Source organism: Trachypithecus francoisi, unplaced genomic scaffold (assembly GCF_009764315.1).
Source record: "Trachypithecus francoisi isolate TF-2019V2 unplaced genomic scaffold, Tfra_2.0 Contig01585, whole genome shotgun sequence".
NCBI lineage: Eukaryota > Metazoa > Chordata > Mammalia > Primates > Cercopithecidae > Trachypithecus > Trachypithecus francoisi.
Window position 1 is genome coordinate 7,893,958 of NW_022681444.1, and position 26,108 is coordinate 7,920,065.

At 49.3% G+C, this 26,108-nt stretch overlaps 1 protein-coding gene and 1 pseudogene across 4 annotated transcripts in view; both read left to right on the forward strand.

Annotated features, from left to right (window-relative positions):
* The window catches only part of GPR107 (G protein-coupled receptor 107), an 81,207-nt gene extending 61,560 nt beyond the window's left edge, over positions 1-19,647 (forward strand). For 2 of the 3 annotated variants that reach the window (XM_033193875.1, XM_033193884.1), the window contains 4 exons: positions 8,369-8,418; positions 11,028-11,111; positions 12,186-12,307; positions 18,794-19,647. In XM_033193875.1, coding sequence (XP_033049766.1) covers positions 8,369-8,418; positions 11,028-11,111; positions 12,186-12,307; positions 18,794-18,890 — 353 coding nt within the window. In that variant the 3' untranslated portion in view covers positions 18,891-19,647. Of the gene's footprint in view, positions 1-8,368; positions 8,419-11,027; positions 11,112-12,185; positions 13,562-18,793 lie in introns of those variants that run through there. The other variant, XM_033193889.1, reaches the window with a different exon arrangement.
* Positions 19,648-19,965: 318 nt separating this feature from the next.
* LOC117073260 lies at positions 19,966-24,195 on the forward strand (annotated as a pseudogene). The gene has a single exon (XR_004433187.1). The product of XR_004433187.1 is annotated as an uncharacterized LOC117073260 (transcript).
* The last annotated feature ends 1,913 nt before the right edge of the window (positions 24,196-26,108 follow it).

Sequence of the window (26,108 nt, forward strand, 5' to 3'; positions counted from 1 at the left end):
CCGTGTGTCTTGAGACATTGTTGAGAACCACCAACTCTTCTCAATTGATGACTGCAGTATTTAGGGAAGGTTAGATTCTCTTGCTGAGAAGGTTCTGCCTGCTATTAACCAGCCTTTGTCATCAAGCATTGGGAAGTCTGACCTTCATTCTTGCCTAGCTCGCTGCTGTGATTGTGTGCAGTGGACAGGAGAGGTGGGCGGTAGTGTGCGCTGTGATTGTGTGCAGTGGACAGGAGGGGTGGGCGGTAGTGTGCGCCTCAGCCCAGCTGCAGCGTTGCATCCCAAGTCTCACTGGCATAGCTCACAGCATTGCGGCTGCAGGTTGCGACTGGCAGAAAAACAGGAGAGACTGACGGGAGCTGAGTCTGAGATCAGCATGGCCCTCTGCACACCACCCTCTCGCAGGGCCTTTGGTGCACTGTGGTTCTAGAATTGAAGGTAAGTAGGAGCTGGAAACCTAACAGGCTTGGCAGCAGAGGTCTTTGTCAGAGCTAACTTTCCTGGTGTTGTGTGTGGTCTTTAGTGCTCTCAGGAGCTGTTTCTGCTGCTTTCATTGATGCTTTTTATTTGTCATTTAAGATATAATTTTGTTTACAATAATATGCACAGTCCTTAACTATTCAGTTTGATGACTTTTCCTATCTCCTGGGTCATTGCTTCAAATGTATATTGCAAATTTTTTTTGTTTGTTTTTTGAGACAGACTTCTGCTCTTGTTGCCTAGGCTGGAGTGTAATGATGCGGTCTCGGCTCACTGCAACCACTGCCTCCTGGGTTCAAGCAATTCTGCCTCAGTCTCCCGAGTAGCTGGGATTACAGGCATGTGCCATCATGCCTGGCTAATTTTTGTATTTTTAGTAGAGACGGGGTTTCACCATGTTGGCCAGGCTGATCTTAAATTCCTGACCTCAGGTGATCCGCCCACAGCGCTGAGATTACAGGTGTGAGCCACCGTGCCCAGCTAGAAATATATTTTTGATTCATTTTCACATGACTCAACATTTTGAAGATCAAAGAATTTCATTCTCGGTGTAGTTGTTCTTGGCCACTCGCAGCCTTTCCCATACTTGCTCCTGATCCGGTCTTTGAGTGGGATTACTGGGATCTTTTCCTAGTGGAAGCCAGAGGACAGCTCGTGAACTAAACCCTCCCCAGAAGGGACATTTCAGGCCAGTGTGGTCCCAGGTCAGCCCGTGGCCTGCGTCCTTTGGTGCCTTTCTGGTGACTGAGAGAAGCTGTTCAGCCAGACTTTCAGGCCTGTGCCTGACCACAAACGGGGGACGCTCCTCTGTCCCCCATGCTGAGTGAGCTGAATGGAGCCCAGGACGTAAGCAGATTGTGGAAATGTTGAGACTCAGAGTAAGTCTGAGGTACTCTTAACGCCAGCCGGGTTGTCCGTCATCTTTATTTCTTTAATTTTTGTGTTTGACTCAAAATTCCCTCTGAAGCACAGCAGAGAGGAAGCAGACAATGAGGATGAAGAGTAGGTGGGGGTGTTTCTAGGCTCTGAGGCTGTCCTTCCACTCAGGGAAGGATTGTTTTAGAAATTTTTCACCCTTTAAGTGGCTGTTGTGGGCCTTTGCTTCTGTGTGTCCCATAAATCATGTGGTATAAACTCCTTAGAAAGGATTCCTGCCTGCTCTTGGGCATTGCCCAGCCTTTTGAGTCATGACTGCCTCGTCCTGAACTAATCGTCCTGAACTGTGTCGTCCTAAAGTCGCTAGTGGACTTTAAGGTTATGAACTGCCTATCACTTAGCATGAAGCGTAAGTGTTAAGAGCTTGGTCCTTGGAGGGAGGTGGACTTGAGTTTGCATATTGGCTTCTCCACTTACAAGCTGGGTGACTTTGGTCATTTACTAAACTTCTCCAGGCCTGAATGTGTCAGGCCTGCTTCCCCCACAGAGGCCATTGTGAGATGAAGCATGAGAGGTGCCCACCCCAGCCCCTGGCACATGGTGATGACTCAGTTGATGGCAATGACCAATGCTGTTGTTTTTGTCCTTGTCACAGTTCCAGGATCCTCCTGGGAAGTCAGCTGGGAAGGAGGGGATAATCTGTCTCCTTGCCGGCCTTCTTAGTTCCTCTTTCACTTAGAGGGGAGAGGGGACCACCTAGGGCAGGGGCAGCGCCTCCTGTGCACTGTAGGGGGCGTTGCTCTTCTGTTGCTGAGTCAGGGAGAGTATTGACTTGTTGGGCATTTGCAGGGGCTGTGGTATTTCCTGCCTCAGTGGGCACTTGTCCTGTTCTCATCAGTAAGAAGGACTTACCAGAATGGAGTGTCATGGTCATTTTCCTGAGAGTGAGTTGGAGGTAGAGGAACCCACAGGACAGGAGGTCAGCCTTACAGGACCCCCACGACCAGGTGGACATGACACCCTCCCCCACCCCCGTCTCCTCCTTCCCTCTCCCCTGTAGAGGTTTCAGAATGTTCATAGCTCGGCCTGATTCCATAAGATGAGCGGGGGCGGCCTGGGCATCTATACTTAAAGCTCTTCGGGTGATTCTGTTGTTCACCCCCATTAAGAACCATTGCTACAAAGGAATTCTCCTACACATGAGGAGTTCGATGCCTGGAGACGGAGGCGGCAGGCCAAGGGCAGGCACACCAAGCTGGGATGGGGCAGGGCTGGAAGGCAGGCCTCCTACCTGGGGCCCTGTTTCTCTTCCCACACTCATTCTTCACCATATTTGCTGCTCCTAATGGTGAGGTCAGAGATGCCCGCCCAGCCTTGGTGAGCCATCACTCACACAGAAGCCCAACACCCAGCCTGCCACAGTCCGGTGAGCAGCAGGCTGTCGGTGTTCCTAAGTCAGGGAAATATTTGGAAGAACAGTGGAGGGAGGCGTGGGACCCCAGGCTGCAACCTGCCGCCTGGCCGCTCACTGCATCGTGCTGGTTTCACCCTGCTCGGAGCGGGCTCAGCCCCTGCTCGGCGTCCTGACTCATCCTGTGCATATGGCAGTGCTGCTTGCAGGAGAGCCCAGGTGCCCTGGCAGCCCCCAGGTCCCCATTTGTTCCAGTTTTACTTACTGGATTCTTGCCAGAGGTGGCAGCCGCTGTGACACAGTATATGCTACATTTGGTATTGGGCTAATCCTATATGATACAAACACTGTCATGGCAAGTAGCCAACTGCTCACTGCAAGCTGATTGCTTTCTGTGTACTATCCCATTAATTCCCCCAGCAACCCTAAGGGTGGGTATCGTTACTCCTGCCTTAACAGGTGAAGAAACTGAGGCTCAGAGAGGGTTAGCTGACTTATTGGAGGCCACATAGGCAGTGAGCAGCAGAGTTGGAATTTGAACCCAGGATGTTCAATTGTGCAGGGCCCAGACTCTTAACCCCCCTGCCCTCCTTTTTCTTACTCCACAAGTAAGCTCAGTCCCTGCCTCTGCTGCTTCAGCTGTGACTGGAGCTCCAGTGCAAGGCTTGAGAGCCTCACCCCTGCCAACTGCTATCTGATAAAGGAATGTCTTATGCGTGACTGGAAATGATGGCATCACGACTGGTGGGTTTTTATTTTTAATCTGTTTGTTTGTTTGTTTGTTTGTTTTACTGAGACAGGGTCTCACTCGGTCACCCAAGCTGGAGTGCAGTGGCACAGTCAGGGCTCACTGTGGCCTGTGCGTCCCCTCCTACCTCAGCCTCTCAAGTAGCTGGGACTACAGGCATGTGTCACCATGTCCAGCTGATTTATGTTTACTTTTAGTAGAGACAAGGTCTCCCTATGTTGCCCAAGCTGGTCTCTCCCTCCTGGGCTCAAGTGATCCTCTCGCCTCAGCCTCCCAAAGTACTGGGATTCTAGGTGTGAGCCAGCCTGCTGGGTTTTGGAAACAACGGTGAGCTCTGCTTATTCTAACTACATTTCTCAAAGATAGCACTTGTCCCCAAGGTCCATTTGTCAGTCTGAGCACCTACATGGCCTGGCATCTGCACCGTGGTGATGTTCCTTCATCAGTCCCCATGTGGGGTGCACAGGCTCATTTATGGAGCGACTCATAGCCTACCTCCCTTCAGAGGGTGTCTTGCCTGAGCCTGAAGGATGTGACGTGGTGATGCATGATGCCAGGGAGGTGCCAGGCGGAGCACCTTCCTCTCCTTTGCTCTCACCCCACCCCGGGCCTTACTTGGTTAAGACCTGCAGTGCCTTAACCTCTTTGCTTTCTCTCAGTCCCCTCCCCATCTTCATTTCCTTCCCTGTGAAAGGACAGACCCGTCAGATTTTACCTTAAAGATTCTCTGCTGTCTTCAACTTCATTACCTTGTTGTTCTTCCTTCTTTCCTAGCAATCACTGAGGTGGGATCAGCCTGCTCTTCACTGCCCCATCCACTCTTTGATTGCTCTACATCGATGGACATCTCACTGCCTTTTAGAGGGGCCTCCGCAGACTCAAGGTCTTTGACCTCATTTGGGCGCTTCCTCTTTTTTCTCGCCATCCTTCTTCCACGGGGGGATTGTTCTCAACACCTGATCATGGTGTTGTCTAAAGCCTTTGGGAGGCTGGTTCGAAGGTGGTTGTGACTCCTCTCCATTGGTTTTTATAGTTACAGATCGAACTCCTTGTTCTGCTCTTTCCCTTCTCACTGCTGCAGTTGACTAGTTTAAAAAACAAAAACGGGCTGGCAGGGTGCCTCATGCCCACAGTCCTAGCAGTTTGGAAAACAGATGGGAGGATTGCTTGAGCTCCAGAATTCAAGACCAGCCTGGGCAACGTAGTGAGACCCTGTCTCCATAAGAAGTTAGCTGGACGCGATGATGTGCGCCTGTAGTCCCAGCTGTTTGAGATCATGTAAGCCCAGCAGGTTGAGGCTTCAGTGAACCATGATCACACCACTGCACTCCAGCCTGGGAGATAGAGTGAGACCCTATCTCAAAACAAAACAAAACCCTTCAGAGCAGGAGTTTCCAATCTTTTGGCTTCCCTGGGCCACATTGGAAGAATTGTCTTGGGCCACACTTAAAACACACTAACACTAACGATAGCTGATGAGCTAAAAAAGAAAAATAAAATAATTGCAGAAAAAATCTCATAATGTTTTAAGAAAGTTTACAAATTTGTGTTGGACTGCATTCAAAGCTGTCCTGGGGTGCAGGTTGGACAATCTTGCTTTAGAGGTTCCCTGGGACCCCCAAAACCAACGAGGAGAACAAGTTCAGTCTTCTGTGTGTTACTGAATTTTTGGCTTTACTCTTAGCCCTGCCTAGGCTGTGCACAGGCCAGCCGCTTTGAGCTACTTTTCCTTCCCTGATATGTGCAGCTCTCTTACCTCTGAGCCTCCACACCTGCTCTTCTCCAGCACTCTCCGCATTGCCTTCTCCCACTCTGGCTCATGGCTGAGCTGTGTTCAGGCCCTTTGAGAAACCTTCTCTTTCACCCCTTTTCCCTGGTCTGGCTTGGGAGCCCGTGCTTACCCCTGCCAGGGCACCTTGAAACCCGGGAATGAAAACATGACACTTCTCTGTCTGTCTGATTTTCTTAGTGAAGCAAGGTAGGAGTTTCCCTTGTCAGGACTTTAGCAAGCAAAATTCAGGAGAGACTTTTAAAGCATTTTTTAATCATTTAAACCGTCTAATTGTTGGTGCTGTGAAGAATCGAGTGTTCATGTTGAAGAGGTGTTTGGCTGGTTTGGGAGGGCCACAGTTCCGGTCGTGTCGCTGGTTCTGTTAGGCACAGTACAGTATCAACTGGTCATTTCATTGTCCCCTGCCGATGGGAGCAGCAGGTTTGCATCCAGAGAGGAACACAAAAGGTTCATCCCAGAGGGTGAAGGTTAAAATCCCTGGGAGCACTTCATTATCCATATCTGATGCTTCTCAGTTCTCATGTCTTGTCCTCTGTGAAGGCCTTCCCATCCCCCAGGGGAGGAGGAGTACCTGATCACACGCCCGTCGGCAGTGGCTGTATATACATGTCACTCAGTGAGTGCATAATTTGTGCTTCGGTGCCCTTGTCTCCTCACAGGATGGCAGCTGCCCCAGGGGTAAAGGCTGCAGCTGTCGTGTTGACTGCTGTATCCCAGGGCCTGGCTCAGAGTCGGGGCTTGGTGAGTTTGTATTGACTGAATAAAAGAGATGAGGCCAGATGCGGTGTCTCACACCTGTAATCCCAGCACTTTGGGAGACTGAGGCAGGCTGTTGCCTGCCTGAGCAACATAGTGAAACCACATCTCTACTAAAAATACAAAAATTAGTCGGGCGTGGTGGTGCACACCTGTGGTCCTAGCTACTCAGGATTCTGAGGATCCCTTGAGTCTAGGAGGTTGAGGCTGCAGCGAGCTGTGATTGTGCCACTGTGCTACAGCCTCGGTGACAGAGCAAGACCTCTCTCAAAAAAAAAAAAGAAAAGAAAAGAAAAGAAATGATGAGAACCAGAGAGATTTAATTTTTAATGTACTTTTTCTGTTGTTTTTTGAGACTGGGTTCCTTATATTCACCCAGCCTGGAGTGCAGTAGCGTGATCTTGGCTCACTGCAACTGCCACCTCCCAGATTCAAGCAATTCTCCATCTCAGCCTCCCGAATAGCTGGGATTACAGGCACCTGCCACCATGTCTGGCTAAGTTTTGTATTTTTAGTTGAAATGGGGTTTCACCATCTTTGCCAGGCTGGTCTTGAACTCCTAGCCTCATCATCCACCCACCTTGGCCTCCCAAAGTGCTGGGATTACAGGCGTGAGCCACCATGCCTGGTCTTTTTTTTTTTAGTTTGGAGACAGAGTCTTGCTCTGTCACCCACGCTGGAGAGTGCAGTGGCGCGATCTTGGCTCAGTGCAACCTCTGCCCTCCTGGGTTCAAGCAGTTCCCCTGCCTCAGCCTCCCAAGTAGCTGGGATTCCAGGCACCCACCCGGCTAATTTTTGTATTTTTAGTAGAGACGAGATTTTGCCAAGTTGGCCAGGCTGATCTTGAACTCCTGACCTCAGATGATCTGCCCTCCCCAGCCTCCCAAAAGTGTTGGGATTACAGGCGTGCGCCCGGCCTATTCCTCTTTTCTTTCCTTCCTTCCTTTTTTTTTTTTTTTTTTTCTGAGACGGGGTTCTACTGTGTTGCCCAGGTTGGTCTCAAACTCCTGGACTCAAGCCGTCCACCTGCCTCAGCCCCCCAAGTAGGCAGCATACCTGGCTAATTTTTAAATTTTTTAAAAGAGATAGGGGTCTCACCCTGTGTGTCCAGGCTGGTCTGAAGCTCCTGGGCTCAAGGGATCCTCCCATCTTGGCTTCCCAAAGTGTTGGATTACAAACAGATATGAGCCGCCGCACCTGGCTGAGATTTAATTTTTTCAAAATAACAAGACTGCCAGAGAGGTTGCCAGATAAGAAAGCTGCTGTGATTTTGCGTCTTCGGGTGTTGTGTGCGTGCCTGCGTGAATCCGCTGCAGCCCCAGAGACAGGTGTTCTATCTTCTCAACTGTGAGACTTTCTGAGTGTCCCTCATGAATGCATTAGGTTTCTCAGAGGAGGTTCTTGTAGATTCTGTTAGTTGATACTCATCTTGAAGATAATTTAGGATTACAGGAATTTCTTTTGGAATCCTAAGCCTGATTGCTCCTCCCTGCCGGTCAACTCATCATGAGCCCAAAGGAGGAAGAAGAGGAAATTTGAACCTTCACCACCCACGGTCCCATTCTTAAACTGAATCAGTAATTGAATGCTATTAAGCAAAATTAATCTGCCTCCTGCAGGAAGGTTTATGATGAATGAAAGGATTGCTAATCTGGGAGGGAGCCAGGCTTCCCTCTACTTATCAATATTTCAGAGCCATAGGCAGTGTCAGGAAGGTAGCTGTCCTGGCTCAGCTGACCTTGAGCATGCGTGAAGGTAGGATCCAGCCAGGAAGGTACTGAAAGGGCTTATTACAAGTCGCTTAATGATAACTTCGGTGAAATTTGTAAAATGCACCTGTGGGTTAATTGAATTTACACCCTCAACTAGTGGGAGGCTCCCCCAGGTGGTTCTCTGGGACCAACCTGAGACTAGTCCCAGTGGAGGTCAGAGCTCTGTGCAGAGCTGGAATGTTTAATGCTGGCTCTCGGGGGGGAAAAATATTCCTGATTTGTAGCATCTTCCAATTCCTGTGATGTCAGTATACTCCCACCATAGCCAGGTTACAGCTGCTGACCCTTGGGCGGGAATCGCTGGTGCAAGCCAACTCCAGCTCACGCCTGTGGCTGTGCTGCTCCCACATTTTTTTCCTGGTGATTGGAGGAGAGCCTGCCCAGCAGACTTGATTCCAGATAGATGGATGTGCCTCTGAGTGGTCCTCATCTGCATTAGAGGTGGCCTCTTGACTGAGAGGGTGTCTGAATGAGGCTTGCTTTTTCAAATGAGAAGTTAATGAGCTCTTCATTTTGTTCTTTCTTCTCTCTAGCTGCTATTAACTTAGCAAAGCTGAAACTTTTCAGACATTATTACGTCTTGGTAAGTAAAAAAAAAAAAAAAAAAAATCCTTAATCTATAAATAAAATCAATTCAAGGAGTAGAACAAATGAACTTCCAAAGAATTGGTGAAAGCACAAGATGTGCCACCTAGAGCTGAGCAGTGTGGCTTGCTTTTTTTTTTCTTATCTTTTTATTTTTATTTTTTTTGAGATGAAGTCTAGCTCTGTCACCCAGGCTGGAGTGCAATGGCACAGAGATCTTGGCTCACTGCAATCTCCACTTCCCGGGTTCAAGCAATTCTCCCTGCCTCAGCTTTCCCAAGTAGCTGGGATTATAGGCACCTGCCATTACCCCCAGCTAATTTTTGTATTTTTAGTAGAGATGGGGTTTCACCAAGTTGGCCAGGCTAGTCTCGAACTCCAGACCTCAGGTGATCCACCCACCTCGGTCTCCCAAAGTGCGAGGATTACAGCGTAAGTCACTGCACCTGGCCAGTGTGACTTGCTTTTTTGATTTTTTTTTTTTTTTTTTTTTTTAAAATGGATCTCTCTATGCTGCCTTAAGATGGACTCCAACTCCTGGGCTCAAAAAGATCCTCCCACCTTAATCACCTGAGTAGCTGGGACTGCAGGTGCACGCCACCATGCCTGGCTTTCATTTTATAAAATCTAGTTGTGTCTTTTAAATCAGGAAATTAAATATCTGAGTTACATTTTTTAAATTTTTAAAATATTTTATTTATTTATTTATTTATCTGAGACAGAGTCTCGCTCTGTCGCCCAGGCTGGAGTGCAGTGGTGCAATCTCGGCTCACTGCAAGCTCCACCTCCCGGGTTTACGCCATTCTCCTGCCTCAGCCTCCTGAGTAGCTGGGACTACAGGCGCCCGCCATCTCGCCCGGCTAGTTTTTGTATTTTTTAGTAGAGATGGGGTTTCACCGTGTAGGCCAGGATGGTCTTGATCTCCTGACCTCGTGATCCACCCGTCTCGGCCTCCCAAAGTGCTGGGATTACAGGCTTGAGCCACCGCGCCCGGCCTTATATTTTATTTTTGAGATGGAGTCTCACTGTGTCGCCCAGGCTGGAGTGCAGTGGTGCAATCCCGGCCACTATTTTTACTCATTTAGAAAACTGGGATCACACTATCATGTTCTTTTGCAGCCATTTTTGTTTTATTCATTTAAAAAATTATTGGAGTATCAGCCGGGTGCAATGGCTCACGCCTATAATCCCAGCACTTTGGGAGACCAAGGTGGGCGGATCACAAGGTCAGGAGATCGAGACCATCCTGGCCAACATGGTGAAACCTTGTCTCTACTAAAAATAAAAATAAAAATAAAATTAGCTGGGCGGGGTGGCTCATGCCTGTCCAACATGGTGAAACCCCATCTCTACTAAAAAATACAAAAAAAAAAAAAAAAAAGCTGGACATGCTGGTGCATGCCTGTAGTCCCAGCTACTTGGGAGGCTGAGGCAGGAGAATTGCTTGAACCCGGGAGACGGAGATTGCAGTGAGATGAGATAAGAGTGCCACTGCACTCCAGCCTGGGCAACAGAGCGAGACTTGGTCTCAAAAAAAAATTATTGGAGTATCTACCTCTCTCTTCTTTCAAATTTCCCTGCAGAAAACTAGTTACATGTTGTGGTAATAAATTTTCCTTAAGAACAAAAAAAAAGACAGTTTTTTTAAAACCTAAAAACAGGACTCTGATGGACATGCAAAGTTGTATCAGCTAGCACCAAAAAACAGAGCTTGCTAGGAATTATTAGGGTCATAATTTCTTAGACAATATAAGGTACATGCCTCCCAGAGTTAGTTTGCTTCCTGAGTCTTGAAAGAACATTTCTAAGTCTTTCATCTGTGAGTTCGGCATTGTCACTTTGGAAAGTTCCTTTGCTCAAGCAAACATCAGACTTCAGTGGTAGAGAGAGATACAAGAGCAACACTCCACTTGAGGTTGATTTTTTTTCTTTCCTTCTTTTATTTTTTCTTTCCCACGGATCATCCACCAAATAGGCACAGGTCATCACAGAACCTTTCTTGTTGCGTGCAGTGATAATGAGTGGTCTTTGGCCAGCTGAGCTGAGTCCCCATGCACAGGCCATGCTCTAGTGGCCAGCACATTGAGTCCTTGTCACTGCACGGAGAAATTAAGGCATCCTGTCTTGCTAGAGAACTTGGTAGTATTTGTACTTCTGTGAGTGTGGACCTTGAATGCTTGCAGCATCTGCCGGAGAAGAGGACAGAAGCCAGTAATTTCCCTGTGTGGCTTTATTTTGCTCTCACTACTGGTAAATATTCCTCAAAGCCTGAGAATAAGCAATACAATCTGTGGAGATTGAAATCAAGGGCTTCTGTCTGTGGATAGGGTGAGGAAGGGTTAAGAACAGCCCTACTGAAGTGTCCGGTGCTCCCCATGGGTGTGGCTGTTAGCAATATCTTGGTCACCTGGAGAGTGAAGAAATTCAAGTGTAACTAGCAGAGTAGCCATGTCTCTCCACTGCATGTATTAATTCACACTGTGTCACATACTTTTCTTTGAGTGATTCTGTTTTCTGTTTCCTAGTTCATTTATGAAAGCAAATTGTTAAAGTGGCATCCTGATTTTCATGTTGATTTGATTTCCTGTTTCTTTCCTCCTCATACAGATTGTGTGTTACATCTACTTCACTAGGATCATTGCATTTCTCCTCAAACTCGCTGTTCCATTCCAGTGGAAGTGGCTCTACCAGGTATGCTGCTCACAGGGCAGAATGCCAGAGAATTTATGCCTGAGGATAAAGTCTTGAAGTGTAACTTAACAGTTGTTACTAATTTGTCTGGGAATGACCATGAAGACCTTCCATCTCTTCTTTTTTTAAATTAAAAATTTTTTTTTTTTAGTTTTTGAGACAGGGTCTCTGTTGCCCCGGCTGGAGTGCAGTGGTGCGATCTCAGCTCACTGCAACCTCCACCTCCCGGGTTCAAGCGATTCTCCTGCCTCAGCCTCCTGAGTAGCTGAGATTATAGGGATGAACCACCATGCCCGGTTAATTTTTGTTTTCTTAGTAGAGATGGGGCTTCACCATGTTGGCCAGGCTGGTCTCAAACTCCTGATCTCAAGTGGTCCACCCACCTCGGCCTCCCAGTGTTCTGGGATTACAGGTGTGAGCCACCACGCCCGGCCTCCTTCCATCTCTTCTGGCCTATAATTGAGATGATCTGTTTGTCCAGAAATGCTGCTGGATTCCATGAGGAATCTGAAAATAATTGCATTCTTGATTTTAGTTTTCAGCCTTAAAAGTCTGAAGAGAAAAGCCTCAGGCAGAGAAAGATTTGCCCTGAATAATTAGAACTTAGATGAGATGTGGTCTTTTCCTTTAGTTACAGGACTTAGAGTAGTTAGAAATCAGACTGCCCTTCTTCTTTGCCCATTTTATTATTTTGGTAATAAAGTATCTTTGCAATAAACTAGAACCAGCTTAACTACTAGACTAGCTACCAAATGACTTTTTTCTTGAATAACTCACTTCATGCTGTAGGCGCTGTAGGAGGAAGTGGGTGTGTAAGGAGATCTTAAAAGCTCCCCACGAAGACTGGTTAAAGCAGAGCAGAGCGCAGCCTCTGAAAGGTCATCCCTGGGCAGGACGCTCCTCGTTTAAGCCTCGGCAAGTCTAAGGAAAATGCCCTCCAGCAGGAAGTGGCATTTGAGTGAAGAACCAGCAAGTGGTGGGTTGTGGGGGATATGTCAGTTTGTTGAGTTGCACTGCTTTCTGAAGAACAGTTTTGCTAATCTCTTTATTTTGGGATGGTTTTTAAACTTGCAGCTCCTGGACGAAACGGCCACACTGGTCTTCTTTGTTCTGACGGGGTATAAATTCCGTCCGGCTTCGGATAACCCCTACCTACAACTCTCTCAGGAAGAAGATGACTTGGAAATGGAGTCTGTGTAAGAAATCTTTCTTCCCTCTTCCTTAGCCCTGACCCCTTTGCCTAACTCAAAGCAGCGCAGTGTGAATCGAGCCAGCTGCTCTCAGCATTTCGTGGCTCCAGGGGTGGTTCCTCTATTTTTAGCAGAAGGAATGGACACTGGAAATGGACAGGCTGTCTGATTTGGTTTGAAGTACAGTATCTGCCAAGCCTTGCTGGGTCTTGTCAGGGAAGATGGAACTTGCCATTCCACTAAGCATCATTGGAGCCTGCTTTCAAGAACTCAGTGGCAAGAACTTAGGAATATACATGGCCAGTTCACGAGGGAGAACAAGGAGCCCACTTTCTGTCAGGCCCGCCATCGGGCGCTTATGTCTGAAAATGGAATCTTCTGAGTCATCTCTAAGTCTGCTAATGATCCTCAGACATCCTCTATCGTCAGATAACTACGTAGCTTTTCACAGCACAATGACTTTGACCTATATCTGAGCACTAATAGGGGCTTTTCTAAGTCACAGAGTGAGTGACTCTAGGGTCCTATTTTCTGGGAAAGGGCGATCATCGTCTAGAAAAATGAATAGTGATTAAGCATATTTGCTTGTTAGCTCTGAAATTTGATAAGCCAGGTCAATTGCTGTGTTTGATGATTAGCCTAAGGCAGAGTTTACCCTTCTTGGTTCACTGGTATTAAGTGTTCTGCCCCCAGCCCTGGCAGTCTTTGAATTCTTCCCAATTCAGAGGCTGAGACTCGGCCCATGCTAGGCTCTGCTTGGCTGTCAGCGGGTCAGGCAGCATGAGACAGCTGTCTGTGCTCAGCTCCACAGCAACAGTAAAGGAAGGCAGGTCCTGCCAGTGGGCTCCAAACAGCATCTCCCATGCAGAGGAAGAAACTCCTCCTTCTAAACAGTTTAGTGGAGTGCAGGAGGACCATCAGCTGTGCCTTTCCTAGAAGTAGCAGGATCTGAGCAAGCGTCTGTTGGTTGAAGAGGCACACATGTGTCAGGCTGGTAACCAGCAGCATCAGGAAATAACCTAAAACATGGTGTGTTTATCATTCCCCTGCTGGGAGGCTTTAGCTTGGTCCAGCCCCGTAACACGGGGTCTTTGGGTACGAGTGGCTGAGTCACAGCATCGTCTCCTTTACTGCACTGTACTCCACCGTGGTAATGGGGGCTTCCCGCTTCCCACATCCTTTCCCTCAGCCATTACGTCTTGGAGTCTGGATGCATTATGAAGGTATTTTTGTTTCATAGCAACAGTTTTTTGAAAATTTTGTTTTGGTGCTTGTTTTCTCTCTGACAGTGCGGCCCACGCAGCTGCTCTCTCTGCAGCCATTACCCCACCAAGCCTGACACAGCTTCTCTCTCTGGGGCTGGGGATGAGGGCACCGTCCAAAGTAACACTGACTTTCTCTCTCCTTCCCCGTCTGTTTCTTTGACCGTCTCTCTTTAGGCCTAACAATTTTGGCAAAAGAAGTTATCGGTAAAAAATCAGCAAATTAAAAAGTATTGGATGCAGTATCAGACTTGGTAGCTGCCTCCTAGGCTGTGGGTATCCTTAATAATCTGAATTACTTCTGTCATGTTGAGGAGTGAGAGTGGAAAGAAGTGTTTGGTGTGGGTTCCTGGGCCAGGAGGTTTTCTCCCTGGGGTTCCCATTCCAGAACGCTGTCCTCATTCATGGTTGCTGTTCACCTTTTACCCCTCCCTGCATTCTTTCACGTGGGCAGAAAACGAATGTGGAAATGGGAATTGGAGACTAATAGAATTGTCTCTTCACCAGGTCTCCCCACATTTCCAGTCCAGAAAACACTTTTTAGTTATAGAAATGGATGTATCAGCTGGGTGCGGTGGCTCGGCCTGTAATCCCAGCACTTCAGGAGGCCGAGGCAGGCAGATCACGAGGTCAGGAGTTCACCCTGGCCAACATGGTGAAACTCCATCTGTACTAAAAATACAAAAATTAACTGGGCTTGGTGGTAGGCGCCTGTAATCCCAGCTACTCGGGAGGCTGAGGCAGGAGAATTTCTTGAAATCAGAAGGCAGAAGTTGCAGTGAGCTGAGATCACGCCACTGCACTAGAACCTGGGCGATGAGAGTGAAACTCCATCTCAAAAAAGAAAAGAAAGAAATGGATGTATCCATGGACCACTTAGACCCAAGCCACATTCGATTGCAGTCTTGTGTGGCAGAAGGAACCTGTGTCCCATTTGGCACTTTCGGTTGCAACTACAGGGACTTGGGGCTTTGCAAGGAAAGGGGGTTACTGTTTAGATGTCAAGGAAAGCACGCTTATCTGCGGCGTAGACTGCTGGTCGGATGTTGGCCCTTCAGCTGTTCGGCCCCTTAAGTGTTTGCACCAAAATTCGGACACCTAGTGAGGTGCCTGTGAAGCTGCTGAAGCCCCACCGCCGTGTGTTCCTGCCAGCGAGGCTTTTGGGTGTTCATCTGACTCAGGTCTCTCTTCTCACTGCTGCAGAGCCTGAGCTGCCAGGAGCGTTGCGGGCGCCCTGTCTGCAGGGGCCTAGCCAGGTTTCCTCACATCGTGGGGGCCCCAGGTGCCCCTTCAGCCTCCTGGAGGTTTGCTGGGGGAACAGGAGGTAGCGCCCACCCCACCCTGGGCATCTGCCATCAGGCTTCTTCCTCTCCTTGAGTTCACTTCTGCCACTTCCAGTCCTGGCCACACACTGAAGCTCCCTGTCACCCGCCCTGCTTGTGACAACCTCCTGTACTCCCACACGCCCTTACTCCCATTTTCCCTCTTCTCCCAGGACTCACTCAAGCCCGGGGTTGCCTCTGCTACCCCCTCACTGCCCCCGGGCCCTCCTGAATGCCAGGTCCCCATCCTCCTGCTCCGTGTCGCCTCAGACTGGAAGCCGTACTCTTACTGCGTCACACCAAACTGGCCCCTCCCCAGCGATCCCTACAGGCTTTGGTGACACGCACATCCGCCCAGTCTCCCGCAGCCATGGCTGAAACACCTCCCTCCTCCTCGGCCCGGGCGGAGCGTCTTGGAGGCCTCACTTTGTGCTTGTCGCCCATAGCCCCAGCCTGCCTCTTTCTCTTGTGCCTGGGCTTTGTGGTGGCTGACCTCTTCACTCCCGATCCCCTCGCCTTCTGTCCATTCTGTTATTCCCCTGCAGACAGGGTCTCACTCCGTCACCCAGGCTGGACTGCAGTGGTGCTATCACAGCTCACTGCAGCCTTGACCTCCCGGGCTCAGGGAGTCCTTTCACCTCAGCCTCCTTAGCTGGGACCACAGATGAACGCCACCATGCCCAGCTAATGTTTTTGTATTTTTTTGTAGAGATAGGGTTTTGCCATGTTGCCCAGGCTGGTCTCAAATTCCTGGGCTTAAGCGATCCTCCCGCCTCCACCGCCCAAGGTGCTGGGAATGCAGGCATGAGCTGCCCTGGGAATACATGTGTGCCCGGCCCTTCCTGTCTGTTCTCCCAGCCTCTAGAATCACCTGTAGAGTGTTTTTGCAGTGCCAGTTTCCTGGCCACATCCCTGGAGACACTGATTCTCACCTCCTTGTGCTCAGGATTTGTGCTTTTCTCACTCCCTAGGGCAGCCTGAGCAGGAGGCAGAGCTGAGAACCGCTGGAGTAAGAATCAGGGCCATCCTTGGGTGACCAGGCAGACTGGCCCTCGACAGCCCTGCTGTCCTGTGTCTGCCCCTGGCTCTCTCCCTGCCACTCTTCTTCCCAGACTGACTAGAGGTATTAAATATATATACTGTAGGCTGGGTGCAGTGGCTCAAGCCTGTAATCCCAGCACTTTGGGAGGCCGAGGCAGGTGGATCACCTGAGGTCAGGAGTTTGAGACCAGCCTGGCCAACATGGCGAAACCCCGTCTCTACCAAAAATAGAAAAATTAGCTGGGCGTAGTGGCATGTACCTGTAATCCCAGCTACTTGGGAGGTTGAGGCACGAGAATCACTTGAACCCAGGAGACGGAGGTTGCAGTGAGTCGAGATGGTGCCACTGCACTCCAGCCTGGGTGACAGAGTGAGACTTCATCTCAAAAAATAAAATCAAAATATATATACCCTGTGAGTACTTAGCACTCTCTGACTGCACCAGGAAATGTCCTGGGTTTTTCCTTCATGCTTTTTACCTGTTATATTTCTTCTTTCTGGAAACTCCTCTGACCTCCTCCCACCCAGCTCCTCCACGTCTCATGACAGGCTTCCTGGCTTCCCCGGTTCCCCAGCAGAGGGGATGCTTCTCAGCCGGAGCCATCACCGAACCCGGTTCCCAGCACTCCTGTCTCTGCTGGAAGTGGCTTTGCAGTGTTGCTCTGGAAGACCATCTCTTCGCCTGGGCTGTGGGCCCGCTGAGAGCAATAAGTCCGTTTCTTTTTCCTCTAGACCTAGCATGAGGCCTGTCTTGAAGAATAAAAGTTGTCTTCTCTCTTGGCCCACCATGTGGAAAGGAGTATTTTTTTAGAGAAAGAGAGGGAGAAAATGTTTTTCCCAAGTCTGCTGTCAGGCCCGTACCTGGGTCCCAGTGAATGTGCTTTGCCTCTTAGAGTCAACGTGCATTGAACTCCTTGTCATTTTTTAACAAGATGCAGTAACCGTAGGACAGCTGTGTGATTACTGGAATGTTTCTGGAAGACATGGGGTCGCATTTCTTTGTAGTCTCAGTCGCTGTGGAGAGGCACAGGGGCTGCTGTGTGGCTTGGGGCAGGGGCTTCTCTGGCTCATGCAGAGGCCCTACCTCCTGTGTCCCCGTCTAAAGAAGGTCCCTGCAGGAGCAGCCCTGTGCACATGGATCCCTCCTGGGGAAGGTGTCTTTCTAAAGAGGCCAGGCCTGAGACACAAGCCAGCTGGCAGGAAGTGACGCTGAGCGGCTTCAGCTGAGGCATTTTCGTCTTAGGGGATGCTTTTAGACTCAATTATAGCATCTGTGGGATCTGGCCATATACCTTGCCCCAGCTTTGCCATAAGTACAAATAACCTGTGAGTCTAAAGGACTTGTCTGAGAAAGGTCCTGGCTGGGGGTGATTCTTTGAGCCTGGGTATGATAGCACCATGATGGCAAAGAATGAAGAGACAAAGAAGAGGGGAAATTTTCTTCCCTTACCCCATACAAACATTTACTTACCATGAGGTCCAGCTGCATGCACTCTAGACGGGTCACATATACGGCCACTGTGTCACCGTTTGTAGGGGAAGGGGTTAGGTAGTTGGCAAAGGGATGGGACGGGTCCTTGGAAAGAGTCTGTTGAGTTCATTGATTGAATATATTTTACTGATGAGGAAATTTCTTTTGGTCCACAATGGGGGAGCATAAATCCTCATTGTTTCCTAGCGTGCAGGGAAGATGCTGGGCCAAGTGGCTTTTGACACCCAGTATCTCTGCCTAGTTCTCCCGCTACTCACAGAGCCGCCCACTTCCCTCATAGACCAGCTCACCTTCTGTGAGGCAAGAGATTATCCTCTCGACTCAAGATGGTGGGGCCTGTGCATGCGATTCCTTCTTTTTTTTTTTTTTTTTGAAACGAAGTCTCGCTCTGTCGTCCAGGCTGGAGTGCAGTGGCCGCATCTCGGCTCACTGCAAGCTCCGCCTCCCAGGTTTACACCATTCTCCTGCCTCAGCCTCCCAAGTAGCTGGTACTACAGGCGCCTGCCACCTCGCCTGGCTAGTTTTTTTTTTTGTACTTTTTAGTAGAGACGGGGTTTCACCGTGTTAGCCAGGATGGTCTCGATCTCCTGACCTCGTGATCCGCCCGTCTCAGCCTCCCAAAGTGCTGGGATTACAGGCTTGAGCCATCGCACCCGGCCACGATTCCTTCTAATGGAAAGGACTGCCTTGCTCAGCTCCTCATGCCCCATGAGACCAGCGATCTTCCATTTTTAATTCTCGAATTCAACGAATGGCTCCATGGGGCCTCCTCAGAACCAGACACCAACAGACAGAGCCCCGGGAGCTCACAGAGTGGAGGCGGAGGCCACGTGCTGAGGCACAACCACATGGCCCAGCTCCCGCCTGCAGAAAGCAGCCAGTTCTCTGTCCATAGCGGCCAAAGAATCTTTGATTCTGGAAGGTTCCTCTAAACCTGTGTTCTGTCCCCTGGCTCAGAAATGATCAGATTTCAATCTCATAACCGTATAACCGTCACTGTCACCTATCTATGCACCACAAAAATTCCGCAAGCTGTGACAAAAAGATTCATGACGATTGTAATAATGATAGCTGGTGTTTATTGATTAGGCGTTCTGGAGAATCTCATTTTTCCTCATGACAGTTCTGGAAAGTGAGAATTAAGCACAGAGAGGTCAAGTGACTTGGCCAAGGTTACACAGCTAGTAAGGAATGGGCCAGGAATCAAACTTAGATTTGCCTGTTTCGAAAACCAACGCCCATCATCAGTCCTATCCACCGTGCTGTGGCAGAGATGGCCTTTTACTAAGAGACTATTTACTAAGTCTATTTACTATTTATTTTACTTACTATTTACTAAGAGATGTTCCTAATTGTTTCTTCTTTCCCTGTTCAGTGTGACAACATCTGGGGTGATGGAAAGTATGAAGAAAGTCAAGAAGGTGACCAACGGCTCCGTGGAGCCCCAGGGCGAGTGGGAAGGCGCTGTGTGACAGAGCCGACCCTGAGGATGGCACTGTCCAAGGAAACTGTTAACTTACTCATAGTCCTATTGGAGAGCAGGAGCAGCTCCTCCAGTGAGCTATTGGCACCTCCGACAGTGACACCAGGGCACATGGCTGGGGCACAGTGCCGCGGAAACCTGATTTTGTACTCTCTTTTATGGAAACGATCTGTGGCTGGTTCAAGGCAGCTGGATCCTCCTTCAGGCGGGAATGGGAGGGCGGGCACAGAGAGGAGGAGAGGAAGAGAAAAGGAAGAATTCATTTTTTATTTAGGTTTATTTTTTTCTTCTTCATTTGGGAGCTCTAAGGGGTATGCAGTTGTGACCCCACGTGTGGGGCAGCGTAGCAAGGACGGCTGGTGGAGGGGGAAGGAGGGTGCGAGGCATTGGTCTGAGGCTTTAGGAAATGTCTACTGAGGACCCTGGGACTAATGAAGAAGGGCGGGGAGAGTGCCGTTGCCTGTTGAGGAGACAGAAATGAATGAAAACAAGTGACTCTGGAAAGCAAAGTCAAAACCCATTTGAGGATGTAGCATCTGCCCCAGGATTCCTGCCCTCAGCATTGCCCCAGACCCTTATTCCAGACACTCAGAGTGACCAGGACAGCAGCTCCTGCGGCCTAGTGGTCTTCTTTCCAACAGGAAAAGAAGGCTGTGATGTCACTGTCAGGGTCATGCCCTGTGGCACAGCCCAGGTGGTGGGAGGTGGTTTTCTGATTGAGATGTTGCCTGATGGATGGAAAGAAATTTATTTTTTTATTTTATTTTATTTTTTTGAGACGGAGTCTCGCTCTGTCACCCAGGCTGGAGTGCAGTGGCCAGATCTCAGCTCACTGCAAGCTCCGCCCCCTGGGTTTACGCCATTCTCCTGCCTCAGCCTCCCGAGTAGCTGGGACCACAGGCGCCTGCCACCTCACCTGGCTAGTTTTTTGTATTTTTTTTAGTAGAGACGGGGTTTTACCATGTTAGCCAGGATGGTCTCGATCTCCTGACCTTGTGATCCGCCCGTCTCGGCCTCCCAAAGTGCTGGGATTACAGGCTTGAGCCACCGCGCCCAGCCAAGAAATGTATTTTTAAGTTCAAAAAGCATTAGCCTGTGGCGTTCCCTGGACATCCACTCCCTGACCGCCCAGAACAGCACCGTCTTGGCTTCCCTTCATGTTCGTGGCTTTGTTGTGTGTGATCAGAATTTCGGGGGAAATGGAAAGGAGTTTTCTTTAAGGAGCAGCTGGGGGCAGAATAGGTAGTATTTAAGCAAATACTTAAGTCCAAGCAAATCATCCCCATTAAAAAGCTTTTCCTGTAAGCTAGTAGTATTTCTAAATAGATGAATTCAACAGACTTGGTCCCCATAGTCCAAGAGTATGTATGTGAAGAAAGTGAGCACGATTCAACAGTTTCACTCTCAGGGATTTTAGGATGACGAAATCTTTCACAGAAACTCAGTGATTAAGTTCCCTTCCACACTTCCAGAGCTTGGCAGTGAACACAGGTAGCCACCTAAAGTGAGCAGTATTGCAACTCAGAAAATCATCTGAACAGTGGGACAAGCTCAGAAGGTCCGTTGTGACTGAGGGCTGAAAAGGAGACCAAAGCATGGCCCCATCAGGGAAGCTCCTTAATGCTTCGGGGGCCAGCTAGGTAGGGTTGCTTCCAAAAGCTGGAGCCCACCCCTGCCTGGGGCTTGTCAGAGAGCCACACCTGCAGGGGAACAGGGACCTCCCGGGGGTGACAGTCGTGGTCTCTGGGAGTTGTTTTCTCACCTCTGGCTTAGAAGGGTCAGGCAGAAACCACAGGATGTGGGATCACACTGACTATCCCAGGTTTGGGAACCTGAAAAAGTCTCCATTCAGAACATGGTTGTTTTCCCTGTCCCGTGCCATTTTATCTTCCTAAATGACTAATGAGGAAGCGGGTGTTCTTTTTCTACACTTTGATTCGCCATCTGGGTTCTGTAGGGTGCTCTGAAAGTGCGACCTGCCTTCTGGCTCATGTGGAGGAAGAGCAAGTGCCTTCCCAGGCCACAGCTGCTCACCTCTCGGCAGATATTTTAGGCGAGCATCCGTGTGTCTTCCCATCTTCAGGAGAAGGGTGAATGCGCCCTAAGAGTTCACTCCTGGACCTTTTTAAAATTCACTCGGGACTGTGTGACAGAAGGGAGTTGGAGGGAGGATGGGAATATTTTTAACACCTTGTTTTCCTGTGCAGAAACACAATACCAGTTTTTGCAGAAATGTGTCTCACTCTGTGACTCCAAAGCCCTCCTCAGTCCTTCCCTCAGAGGGACACATTTGCTGTTTCTCCCACAAGCAGATGTTGTGGATGAGGTGATAGACTCCTTGGCAAGAACGAAAGGTGTGATGAAACCTCCCTGCTCGGAAGGGTCTCCATGGAGGTGTCCTCATTTCACATGCTGGGTTTCGCCTGCAAGGAAGCCAGGGAGTGAAGGAGCTAGAGAGAGGCAGGCATGTGTGTGGACAGTCGCTGGAGCCGCAGCCGTCAGACTGGCACGGGAACGCCAGTGTTGAGTGTTCAGATTCCACACGTATGTCTGGGCTCGCTCACAGCATGGCCAAGTGTCTGCAGTGCTGGTCCTGACCCTTCCAGAGCAGCAGTGGACAGATGAGATAAGACTGTTTCAGAAACAAAGATGGCCACAGCCTTCCTAACAAGGAGGTCATCTGGCCAGGTCTGTATTGTAACTGGCAAAAGGCTTCAAGTCAGATTGATGATCAAGAAAAGTCAAAACCCCAGCCCAAGATTGAGAAAGCAGGTGGTGGTTCCAAGCTTTTAAGAAATTATTGAAGCGCTCCATCCTGTTCTGTGAGTGTGTCTTCTCTTTCTCCTTCACGTCATAGCTATAACCCACCGTTCATTTCTGCTCTTGCATAAAGATGACCGATGGCGTCCAAAGCCAAGTGGCTTCACCAGCTGACAAGCCACCCTCCTGCAGCCTGAGTTTCACACTCCACTGGGTTCGTTGTCATGTGGGGTTTGAACGGTTAAGCGCTTGCAGTATTTCAGGGATGGGGCAGAAAATATCGGATGCACATAGCAGAGCCATTGGTGGTATTGACAGCTTCGCTTTGTACTCCTCACTGTTTCTGCCTATGCAAAATACCCATGTTTCCTTTGAGAAATCTGTTGTGGACTGAAAGTGCTGCTGGCTGTGAAATTTAATAAAATGTGTATGTTTTGCTAGAAAATTATTTCTTGGACAATAGCAATAGTCATTGATCTCTAAATCCTGGCTTCTAACAGTGGCTGAGGACTTAGCAGCCCATTTCTTGGCCCCTCAGTGCTTTAAAGTGTAAGTAGCGCTGCATTTGATGATGTTGAATATGACTCTGGTGAATCATAGGAGGCGCTTGTGAGGAGATGCTTGCTTCAGTGTAAAAGATGCTCATGGCCTGAGTCAGTTGAGTTTTCTTTGAAGAAACCACTTTAGAGTGAAATATCCACGGTTTCCCCACCCCTGACATGTCCAGCCTGGCAGCACACAGCCCCATAAGTCCACTTCGTGTGGGTAAGATTTCCTCCTGCATGATGACCTCATCACCGTCTCTGCTGTCTCTTGTCCCACAGCCTCCCTCCCTCTTCCCTCCTCCTCTGCCCTCGCCCCTCCCCCCCCTTGCCCTCTTCCTCCCCCTCCTCCTCCCTCCTCCACTTCCTCCTTCTCTTCCATCCTTTCTCTGCCCTCTTTCTCCCCGTGCCTATTGATCCCACATAGGCTCATTCTGGGCACGGGCTAAAGGCTTTGGTGCATTGCAGCATTTTCTCCCAGCAGCTGTGTGAAAGATGCATTTTCTAAGCAAAGGAGAATTCTCTCAAGAGCGTGCATACTCGTGCCATATATTACGGCTTTGGGTCATGTAGAATGGTCTTCCTCCGCACTAAAATGGGTGTCTTGCTTTGGTACTTACAACAGTCTACTCCAGGCACCCAGTCGTTACAGACCAAGGAAGAGCATAGTGATGCCTGTTGGAATTGCAGATGCATTCTGGCCTTCTCCCCCGTCCTGAAGCATTTTCTTCGAGGAAGGCTCTCAGAACATTAGGTAGTCTCCTGAGGTTGTTGGCCCAGCTCCATACACCCAGTAGAACAGCGGAACAACTCATGCTTCATGCTGCCAAGCTGCTGTACTTCAAAGGAAACAGATCCTAGCCCATTCCCGCACCCCTGCTTCCACACTCCACACTTCACCCCTCTGCTTTTCTCTGACCCACCCCTGGCCTTGTAAGACTCACCGTAAGCCAAGTCCAGGGTGCCTGTGGCCTGCGACTTGATTCTTCCCTTTAGGATTCAGCAAGTTAATGAGTTCCCCGCTACAGAAGTTAAGACTTTGACTTGATACCTCTTGGTAAATCAAAAAGGTATTCATCCAGAATGTACCAAATGTTCTGAAAGACCGGCTCTTCACTCCGGTTTTCCCTAGCGTGCTGCTGGCAGGGCGTCTTTAAAAGCCATCTACCTGAGTTGACGCTAATACTTGTCACCACCTGGAATGTAGTTATTGGTCGGCAGGCTGAACATACTCCAGATTCCCCGGAGGCCACTTCTGTAGCCCAGCGATGCATCTGAGCCTCTCTGCGTGGTTTATGCTTGAAAAATAGATAATGCTTTTAGATGGCTCACTGCCAGGCCACGGGCCCGGCACATCTCAGGCCCTGTGTGAGGGAGCACACTGAGATGGTGCAGGAGTGAATGGGCATGGCTTGGCCTCGCTGCCTCAGGGACCTGTTGGAGTTCTGGCAGCAGGGCGTCTGCAGGTGGGACAGCGTTCTGGGCAGAGTCAGAACGGTCAGAATGAAACAGAACAGCTAACTCACCCAGAGGACAGCTTGTTTTGAGGCAGGGTTTTGGATTTTGGAGGGCGCAGCCAGATGAGGCAGTGAGCTTCCAGAAGGTCAGCCTTTGGAGCACATAAGTTAACTGTTAACAGGGTCCAGAAGTTGTGTCCACATGGGGGCTTTGACTCTTCAAACAGCTTTTGCAGATCGTACATTGCGTTTGCCTAGTCATGTGACCTCAAAAGAAGTCAGACATATTTAATCCAGAAATAGTTTCGTTTGAGGGAGGGCTTGCAGGTCTGTAAATAGCATTTGCTTTCCTGGTTAGAGATTGGGATGCAGAAGGAGTTTTCAGTATTTTTTTTTTTTTTTAAACACTAATCATTGAAGAGTATTTATGTAAACATATAATGTATAATGGGTGGGGGATCCAATCAGGGTGATGTACGGGGTGAATTCTCTTGCCGTGTTGCAAAATGTGTAAAATAAAGATTATCTGGCAGAACCGTGTGTGTATGAGATCCAGGGAGTCGCCAGCTCCTGGTGCTTTCTCTCCTTCACCTCCCTGTCATAATTTTTTTTTTTTTTTTTTGTTCATTAAATTAGTTAACTGCCTCCCACCAGTTCCTACCGACAATAGTGACACCTACTAGAGAAGTTCCAGGCGTCTTAGCAGATCTGTGGCAGCGCAATGAAGACCCAGATGCCTGAAAACCGGTTGTAGGTTACTGATGTCCTGCTTATGCTGGAGGCGGGCGAAGCCTTGTGAACCAGTGTCAGGGCACTGCTGCCATTTGAGGGGAGATGACAGGCCTGGTACAGAGCCTACACTGTGACAGGCGCAAGGGCACCTCCTACTGCATCGGTTAGCAGTAACTCTGGGTTACCCCAGTTGGAAGCAGAGAAATCCAGGATTTTAGACTCAAAGCATTTTTAGAAGTCATTCAGTTCCAAAGCCCATATTTTACTAAGAATGTTTTAAATTGAGGCCTATTTTACCTGCAGTAGAATCCTTTTCTTTTTTTTTTTTTTTTGAGACAGAGTCTCGCTCTGTCGCCCAGGCTGGAGTGCAGTGGCCGGATCTCAGCTCACTGCAAGCTCCGCCTCCCGGGTTTACGCCATTCTCCTGCCTCAGCCTCCCGAGTAGCTGGGACTACAGGCGCCCACCACCTCGCCCGGCTAGTTTTTTGTATTTTTTTAGTAGAGACGGGGTTTCACCGTGTTAGCCAGGATGGTCTCGATCTCCTGACCTCGTGATCCGCCCGTCTCAGCCTCCCAAAGTGCTGGGATTACAGGCTTGAGCCACCGCGCCCGGCTTTTTTTTTTTTTTAAGATGGAGTTTCGCTCTTGCTGCCCAGGCTGGAGTGCAATGGCATGATCTTGGCTCACCACAACCTCTGCCTCCCAGGTTCAAGCAATTCTCCTGCCTCAGCCTCCTGAGTAGCTGGGATTACAGGCATGCACCACCATGTCTGGTTAATTTTGTATTTTTAGTAGAGACGGGGTTTCTCCATGTTGAGGCTGGTCTCGAACTCCTGACCTTAGGTGATCTGCCTGCCTTGGCCTCCCAATGTGCTGGGATTACAGGCATGAGCCACTGCACCTGGCCAGAATCCATCCTTTTTAAATGTAGAGTTTGTTGCGTTTTGACAGACGGATGTACAGTCCTGTGGCCTCTACCACAATCAAGATGGAACATGGCCGTCACCCCATGCAGCCCCCTTTTGCCCCTTCCCGGTCCAGACTGCCCCCTTTCTGAAACTACCACAGCCCCGGCTGATTCCACCATAGTCTCATTTGCCTCGTCTAGAACTTCATGTGAATGAAACTGCACCGGGTGCCCTCTTTTGCGTCTGGCTGCTTTCACGCAGCATACTGATTTGTGATTCATCCCTCCAAAGCCCTGCCTTCAAAACTGCAAAAATGGGCCTAAAGAAGGTTCTGCCACTGCCCACCCACATCCTTCCCCTTTTACCCCCAGGTATTAAGTGTCGGAGCTGAGACAAGAACCCAGGCCTGCTGACTCCAACCTTGTTGGGATAATAAGGATTAAGTCAAGGACTTGGCCCAGTGCCTGACCCAGGAGACTTGGCCCAGTGCCTGACACAGGAAGGCCTCAGAGAAATGACTGTGTTGGTTACTGCCGTTGTGCTTATAAAAATGTGAGCATAGGCCAGGTGCAGTGGCTCACGCCTGTAATCCCAACACTTTGGGAGGCCGAGGCAGGCTATCACCTGAGGTCAAGAGTTCAAGACCAGCCTGAGCAATATGGCAAAACCCTGTCTGTACTAAAAACTACAAAAATTAGCCAGGCGTGGTGGTGCGTGCCTGTGGTCCCAGCTACTCGGGAGGCTGAGGCAGGAGAATTGCTTGAACCCCGGAGGTGGAGGTTGCAGTGAACCGAGATCCTACCACTGC